Below are 9253 nucleotides of genomic sequence, written 5' to 3'. Positions count from 1 at the left end.
ATGTACTCTAAACTCTAAAATATAGCAAGGAGTCAAACCATGTGATTGATAGGATTGTAAAACACAGGTGTCAATCCTTAGACATTGTGAAACATCACACTTTAGTCATGTAGTCTGTTAGATACACCTCTAGGTAACAGTTTGAAGTAGCGTCATTATTATATTACTAATATTTGAATGTTTTACTCAACCAGATTTGAGTGTTTTGAAGTGCTTAAAAAAGATATTTATGTACAAAAACCCAACATGTTGTGGCCTGTGTTTGATTGCGTCGTGCTTTTCCTACTTTGTCACTGGGCTGAGCTGCATGCATAAGCACAAACAGCTGCACTACTCGCAGGCATATAGGCACACATACAGAAAACTCTCACCTCATACTGTACCTTAAACAATGTATAATGTCCTTTTCTGTCATGTTTTGTAAAGTTTTGTTCACAGCTTGAATTGTTTCATACAACCATAAGCACTGTCCCCTTGCATATTTACATTTGATTCCATTAGTGTGGGCAGTTCTTCATGATATCCAGCAGAGGGAGCCAGAGGTTGCTAAAAGACCTTTAAAGTTGGTCCACTTTTTGACCATCAGAGGGCGCCTATTCTCCATCAATACAGCTCTAATGTAAAGTTACAAATTGAGCTGTCTAATGAATCATCCTAACAGCATCTGCCTGCCCTGTGTAGTACATTCAAACTACCCCCACCCCATTTCAGTAAGAATTCATCCCATTGCAAATACAAGGGGTTTGTGACCATATGGTTATTTAGAAAATGGGACAGAGGTGTGAAAACGAGCCATCCTGCTGTGGACTACAATTCAGAAATACAAATTTGACCTGAATGTTATGATTTATTTATGCTATGATTCTTAGATTACCAGAAAATATTAGATACGTTTGATATGACAGATTCTGTGTTTGAGGAGGAAACATTTAAGGGTTGCTGGATGAAATATGAATATTATATCTGAATTTGTTACTGTTGGTGAAATTATGTGCTGAGGAGGCAGAAACACTCAAGAAAGCCTGTGTCACCACAGTTAGTTTTCAAAACAAACAAAAGAGAAAGTTTCCTGATTTCTTTGCATTTTCACACATTGGGATATGGTTGTGTTGAGATGCATGGATCATTTACATTTACATTCAGTCATTTAGCAGACGCTTTTATCCAAAGCGACTTACAGAAAGGGGAACAATCAAGGTTAAGTGCGATAAGCTGCGATCACCTGCATATAATGTACACGTGTGTCAACTGCATTTGCCATTGATCCTGTAGGTAGCTGACTTTAGGCTACACTGCTTATCTAGTTAGCTTTCAGTCTACATTTTACTATATGTTCCACAGGCTGTATACAAATGTTTTTTAATCCATGATTTTAGCCAGGATTTGAATGGAAGATTGTTTATTTATAGACATTGTAACTGTGGGTGTAACATCCTTAAGTTTTTCAGCCAGTGTATCCAACCACATGATGACAAACCTTGACAGAGCAACATTTGCACATCATGCTTATTGTCTGATACAACCCACAGGTTTTAATTCAATGAAAAACTTTCTCACCTGCTTTATATCAAACCTTCTAACTTGAAAAAAGGGTAGATTCAGACATATCCTCCATGAATGCAAAGGAAGAACATCCACCTGTTAATCTTTGAATTGAAAAAAAAACCCTGCAGTCATGCATGCAGAGACAAAACACAGAGTCTGTCTGGTTTCACTGGCATGAAGAATTACTTCACACTCAGCGGGGCTTGAGGGGCAGGGTGGATAGGCTTTGGCACAGCTCAAACTTTGCATGAAGCAGCACTGACTTTGGTCTTTTCCAGTCACTAACAGCCAAAGACAACCTCATGATGTTGACTGGGACGTTGGCCAACATGTGGCTAGCCTGCCTTAGCTGGCCAAACTATATATAAGGAGATGGTCTGTGCCTCTTTAGGATGCCACCACCTTTTCTGTGATCTTATATTCTTAGTATTTTATTTATGTCTTTCCAGGGCATGTGCAAGCTCGCCTGCTCTCTCTCTCCTGTGATGTCTTACTGACACATAGAGTATGAAGCTACAAAAGAAAGGGTTGCATTGAGAGCCCACATGTGTCTCTCTCCCCCATGGATGCTGTAACGCTACATCCAAAATGAAATATAGTGAATATAGATATTTATTCCACACACAGCAGCAACTGCAACAATACACACAATGGTCATTTTATTATACAATATAAAACAATCCAGTGCAAGAGCTCTTCCACATTTTCTTTCTTTATGAAGCTTATAATGGCCTGTTTTTGGTAAAAGATGGGTTAATTCAACTATATCACTGAAGTTATGATTAGTGTTGCTTTTAATACTAAAAAGGTTTTTACCACCTGTAACCAGTATAACAATTCAGTCTGATGTCACCACACATCCACATACTATCACTGTGACATCAGCACATCTTGCCATTGGAATACTTTTTCTTGTTTATCTATCCATCTACTCATCTACTATCCTTACTTTTCCTCTTATCCATTGTGATTCACAGAGTCATCTTTCTGTCCATCTCTTCACCTCGTCCCCCAGTGTCTGGCACAGCTGCAGGCATCCTGAGAATGCCTGACATGGGGTTTGGCTGGTTGGCACCACATACCTGTGGAGTGGCATGGCAGGGGTTTAGGGGAAATGTGGCGCATGTGCCACTCAGCAGCCCTGTCTAATGTCCAATAAGTGGCTTCAGACATGAACACTAATCCACTCAGTGATGAGAAGGCCTCAGTGTGATGGCTCTGCTGCAGGCTGCCAAGACTGTGCGAACACGGTCTCAGGTTCAGACAGAGCACAGTAGAGACAAACTCTAGGCTTCAAAGGGAATTGTAGTAACTTTAATGAAATTGTATTTCCTTTGCAAGTATGTGACTGTGATGAATCAATCTGTTCATGTTTTCCTCTGCTTTATGAAATGTTTATTTTCAAAAGGGGGCTCTGGACAGTGAACTCTGCCTTTCCTCTCTCTTTGTGTAATCGCGCGGTGGTTCATACACACACACATTAAATAAAGGACTTATGAGAAGACACAACATGTTAATACGAGGTTTGTGCAACAAATCCTCTGCAGAAGAAGACAGACTATCATTTCTGCATCACTGAGCAGTGAAATGACAATTGGAATGAAACACTGAATAGGTTCTGTATTCCCATTAATTTGGTCATAAACATAGTGTATACCCAATAACCATACACACACATACACACACACACATGCACACATGCTCCCAAACTCACATGCACACTCATCCGTCGTCCACCCTTTAGTCCATCTATTCAGCATTATAACTTGGGCTGTTTTTGTAACAAAACAAGGCCTAATCCTAAATTCAGGGAACTGTGAATGTGCCTCAACAAATGTCAGACAAATGAGAGGGATTAGCGAGGGCCTGTGAAAGAGTGAAAGGTTTGCCATTGATCTACGGTGGTCCTGTTCTCTTTCAGGGCCACTCGGTTTGAAAACCCTACTGAGTAAGAGCATACAGGGCCACTCCAGAGCCCCCTAGGCCACCGAGAGACACACAACAGCCACAATTAGTCTCAGGAGCTGTAATGGCAATTCAATAAGCGCTTTAAAATTGTGCCTTAGTCCGACTGCCACCCCCCAACCCCTCCCATCCCTCCCATTTTCGTCTACATACATAAGATTGGTATTATGAGTGGCGAGGGGTTCTTTTTTTCTTTCCCACCCACCACAGTTCTTTTCAGTCACTGTGAGAGAAAATGACCACACAGGGTTTCAAAGGTTCCAGAGGCTGCGGTTTGTTGTCGCTGAAGCAGCATGACTTGTGCCCCTGTAGATTTTGGCTAAGGCCCTCAAAATGGGCTTCTATTATTACTTTTTTCTGTCACTCAGCTGCAAATTAATTTTGGAGCATTCAAAGTAACCTTCTATCTAAACACTATTTTTAGTGGGTCACACAGAATTCCTCCATCCAAATAACGTTTTCATGGATATGCAGTGCTTTAAGTGTGCAGACATCAAAATTCCCTCAAAATGTAGATTGTAAATCTACTGATGAGGCCTTTGCGGATACATAAAGACACGGCCTGCTGGGAAACCTACCAGGTGCTATCTGACAGACACTTTAGCAACATCATCATTGCATGACTCACTCAGTCAATCCTCTGCTTACACGGATCAGATCAAACACAGCCCAAACACCTGTGCTCCTGACAACAGGTCATAGCCGAGGAGGAGCTGAGGATGTCTTCTGGATGGCTGTCATTTCCATTCTCCTGGGCTCTCTTTGGGACATTCCTCGTTGATTTTGCACAGTGTTTGGGTTTTTCCTTTTGCCTCATGATCAAAGGCCAGAGCTTTTGATCAGGACTTCCAAAGGATCCCTCTTGTTTTGCTGGCGAGCGCACTGACAGGACAGTGGTGGAGCAATGATAATTACAGCTCCCATTTGGTGTCCCTGGAACTGGCACCAGCAGCCAGTTGCACCCTCAGGCCAAGAAGAAAGGAGAGATTCTTGGATGGTTAAAAGAGGAGAGAGAAGAGGTAGAGGAGAGGAGATGGAGGACATGCTGACAAAGAGGCGAGTCAATCGAGAGAACAGGCAGAAAATAGGATTACTTTGTGGCGTGCATGTTTTAGAGTGTCTGTGATAGCTGAGGTTGGATAACGATCATACTGTATGTTCAGAGACACCTGTAAACCTGAAATGCACTGTACTTCGCACTGCTATACAGCACTTTCTTCCAACAAGGAAAGGTTTAGCATTGTGGGAAATACGCTGATTTGTTTTCTTACTTTGAGTTAGTTGATAAGAGTGATAGCATTCATACGTGTGTACGGTAAGTTTAAAGCTAGAGCCACAAGATAGTTAGTTTAGCTTAGCAAAAGATGGGGAATGGAGGGGGGCAACTAACCTGGTTCTGTCCAAAGGTCACGGAATACATCTTCCAGCACCTCTAAATCTTACTGATAAACATGTTCGTATCTTGTTTGTTTAAGTCATACAAAAACTGAATTGTAGAGTTTAGACCCAGCTCTTCAGAGAGCACCTTCTCTCCTAGCACTACATGACAAATCTACAGTTTAAGAATCGTCACTAGCACTTATTGCTGCACTAACACTTCTTATCGCACTTAACCTTGATTGTTCCCCTTTCTGTAAGTCGCTTTGGATAAAAGCGTCTGCTAAATGACTAAAATGTAAATGAAAATGAAAATGTTTACAATTCTCGGTTTTATTGGGGCTGTGCTTGACTATTTCTTCCTCGCAACTGGTAGTTTTTAGTAAAAGTATAACTATTACAAGTGGTCTCTACTTTACCAGCTACAGCCCTTCAAGGCTGCAGAGTTGAGGACAAAGACATTTGCATGGCAACAGTATTGTCAGACCCCCCCATACTGATATTTCTGTGCTGCACCCAGACCTTTGGAGCTGAACTACAGTGTGACTTCACGCCACTCTGACCAGACATGTACCCCGTCACAGTGAAATCACATTATGACAGACTGAAAGGTTGGCCTTTATTCACCCCAAACAGCCACTATTCATCCCCAACTCTCCTTTCTGTTCACTGAAAAGACAGAGTGGCCTGTCTGTGTGTAAATGACCTTGATGCTCGGTTGCATAGTTCATAACCGCAGACCTTTCATCAGACACGGGGAGGTCCTCCACATCAATGCCTCTCCCGCTGTGAGTTTTGTCATGATTATGATGAGGAGGGGGATTATGTTGGAGAGCTCTGATGAAGATGTTACCAACACCTAACAATCAGTGTCATGCACAAGACAAGACTAAAATGCCTTATTATTTTTCACTTCAAAATTTTGGAATGACGAAAAGGCTTGGTAGCATAAGTGAATGAGCCATGATTCATGATTTATCCACATTTTTTATTGAAGTTTACCCAACTCAGCATGGACCAAGGCACTCAAATTATTTTACTTTGCTGAAATGAATCTAAGGACTGTTTTTGTTCTGAGAATCTGGCCTTATTTACAACCTACTATTACTGGCCTATAACTGGAAAACAGTTTATGATATATGGATCACAAATGTACCAATATCCAGTAGTAATACCATACAAAATGAGTTGAATATGGACTTGAATACAATTACTTTTTCCCTTATTTTTTCAACAGTAGGACTACAATCCAACACAAAAAGTCGACAATAACAATAAACATCAACCTCAAACAGTTAAAGAGTACAAAATGTTTTAAATATATTAAATGTTCTATTAGCAACAGCTTTGTTGTTGAGAAAATGTTAGCAAGAATTGACAGAGAGGCATGTGTGTAATAACCTTTTACTACTGTGTACAAAATTAACCAAGCTGCTGATAAGTGATGTCTGGTGTACCTACAGCCATGATAATGCATTAAATGACTCAAAACTTATATTAATTATTTCACGACTGAACTAAGGCTCAAGAATCAGAGGTAAAGATTTCTAACCTATTAGCTGTGGGTTTTTGGATGGGAGAGTCAGTCTGATAGAAACACACACACAAACATACAAAGGTTATCTCAGGAAATCCAGCATGTTATCCCAGTAGTTAGCTTAGTTTCTGTTGTGTTCTTGTCATATATGTATGTATAGACATATACAGACAGAACAGTAAATTTATCAATGTATCGATCGGTACGTTTATAGACACAGTAATTTTCGACTATTATTCCAGATATGAAAATATTCCGAATTTGATACAGGTCATGTAAACAGCATATTCCTTATGGCTTTTCCAAATTTGGCCTTATCGGTTAAGACATTTGGGATATTTCAATAGTATATGGGCTTTAGTATTGTTTGGACATGTATAGGGTGCATTTGGAATATGCATCTCAGTTGGGGTTTTTATGGCAGTTTACAACACTTGGCCTCTTGCCTGTTTGGAGTCAGCTCTGTGTGTAGTGTACAAACCAACAACACAACAATTTGCAAGGCAGGGGTAGAGATGCATGCCCTGCACAAAAGCATGCATTTCTGGACGGAAGGAGAAACACAACTATTTTTTTTAACATTCGGAAAGATCTGCATATCAACAGGATTTTTGATATGCATGAATATTGCAATATTAATGGGAGTTAATCAAAGTGTGCATGGCTCCATGTAAACAGCTTAGTAGAATTATTGTGCATGTAAACATACTGAATAAGTCAGTAGAGATTTTCGTCTCATTGTATCCAGTATATCCCATGCAACGTTGACCATGTTAGATTTTTAGCAGGACCATAGCCAGGATTTTAGAAATACTGAGGTCATAAGTCTAAACAGATTTTGTCTTACAAAAATATCAAATGTGAAATCCACATTTCACATACTATGTTTCACATGTAAAATCTAAAATCTCATTATGCCTACATGTGAATTCAGTGAAATGCTTTTTTATATGTTATAAACCACATGCCAGTGTGTGAATTTATCATTTGTATGTTCATTTATATGTTACACATGTTAATGTTTCACATACGTAAACATCAATTAATATGGGAATTTTTTATATTCAAAATGTTGCTTTACATGTGCATAGTGGGAGAAATGTGTTAAACATGGTATTTTAATTTCACATGTGGTTTTCTTGTAAGATATACAATATTAACTGTAAAAATACTGGAATCAGCTCATGAACTAGCTACTATATGTTGGTTTTTAACCCCCCGCCCCCCAATAAAAAGAAAAAATATCAAGGACATGATCTCACTGTCCTCACTGGTAGGTATGGTCCTGATTTGTAGTTGTCAAAGTTGCCTCTTTTTTGTTTTAATGATTCTTTCACCATTCCAGATTGAGAATTATGATTCTTGCTGTACCAGATGTTTCCCTTCTTATTTAGCTGAACATCTGAAATAAGGTAAAACCAGTCAGCTACATTTTGTTTCCCAGCCTTGCTGTCCCTTTTCAGTCCTTTTACAGTCTTTTAAAGTCACCCAAACACCATTTTCAAGCACTTCAGACACACAGATGTATACTCTAGCCAGACAGATGCCTGAAGACAGTATAATTCCACCGTATTGGACTGTATTACTGAACACCATTAGAAAATTGAGAAAATAACTTAAAAGTACATATTATACTAACTCTACAAATGTTACAGACCTCAACAAATGTACATTTTTGTGACAGGAGGATGGAATAATAAAAATAAAGATAGCTGTCACGACTAAATCAACATTACTGTGAGGGGGCAGGTGAGCCAGCCAGTGGCCAGTCAGAGTTCAGACTCAGGCAGTTAAGATGGGAGCATAGGCAGGAAATGAGTAGACGGGTGTCTTCGTCGAGCCTTGTGACCTCGCCGTGGCTTCCCCCGCCCATTCAGCGAAACAAACATCTGCCTTCCGCCATGCTTCCAGCGGAGGGAGGCATATGTGTTGTAGCCGTTCTCCTCAATGCGCTCCTTGAACTTGCAGCTTGGGTTGTACTTCACCTGTGATCGGAGGGAGGAGGACATGAGAGGTTAAGGAGGTTATAACCGATGAGTGTGTAGTTATGGGCTGCTGTGCTATACTCGGCCGACTTCCAAGAAGTGCACAAAGGTTAATGTCTGTTGTTGCAGCTAACGACTTTAAGGGCGGTTGTAGCTGATAGGGTGAGATTTTCCAGTACAAAGAATTTAGCTTAGGTTTGTCTTTCTAAGGCAACAATGGTAGTGTTTAGTCTAGAATTGAAGGGTTGGTTCCCCCAAATCACAAAGAAACAACACAACACTTTTTTATTTATCCCTCACCCTAGTGGTATTTAACCATGCAGATAGATGTGATATTTTAGATGTGACATCTGTCTCTGAAACTCCTTCCTCATCTTCCTGATACAGTGTAGGTAAATTAAATTTGTCAATGCTGTTCAAAGCATTGGAAAACTACAATTGACCCCAATAGCGATGTGCCTTTCCAGCAAAAATGTTTTGGTTACTCAGGATAATCCACAGACCTCACAGTTCAGTTTTTATTGGGAGCAATCTATGAAAGCCGATCACTGACTGAAACTGATGACAGTGAGGTCTGTGAAATATCCTGAGTAACTGGGACATTGTTATTGGAAAGATATTTTAATTTCTGTCCACCTACATTGTATGAGGTCTGCAGAAGAAATCCTAGAGGTGATATGCTAAAACCTTGGCAAATAAATGTAAGTGAGAAAATATATTTTTTGGGTATGTGTGTGTGTGATTTGATGAACTGACCCTTTAAGGTTTTCAAATTAACCAAAATATAACCACAAGCAGTTCTGCTGCATTCCCTTGTCCAGATGGTTATCATACTGCCATAATG

At 40.0% G+C, this 9253-nt stretch overlaps 1 protein-coding gene across 1 annotated transcript in view; it reads right to left on the bottom strand.

Annotated features, from left to right (window-relative positions):
* Window positions 1-5854: 5854 nt before the first annotated feature.
* The window catches only part of fgf22 (fibroblast growth factor 22), a 28703-nt gene continuing 25304 nt past the window's right edge, over window positions 5855-9253 (bottom strand). Inside the window, exon 3 of the mRNA XM_071487486.1 lies at window positions 5855-8409. Coding sequence (XP_071343587.1) covers window positions 8215-8409 — 195 coding nt within the window. The 3' untranslated portion in view covers window positions 5855-8214. The remainder of the gene's footprint in view (window positions 8410-9253) is intronic.

This window comes from Trachinotus anak, unplaced genomic scaffold, assembly GCF_046630095.1.
Source record: "Trachinotus anak isolate AG129_WGS33_773 ecotype Australia unplaced genomic scaffold, CSIRO_AGI_Tana_v1 ptg000010l, whole genome shotgun sequence".
Classification (NCBI taxonomy): domain Eukaryota; kingdom Metazoa; phylum Chordata; class Actinopteri; order Carangiformes; family Carangidae; genus Trachinotus; species Trachinotus anak.
The sequence above is the reverse complement of the archived record's forward strand: the minus strand, read 5'-3'. Positions and strand labels throughout refer to the sequence as shown.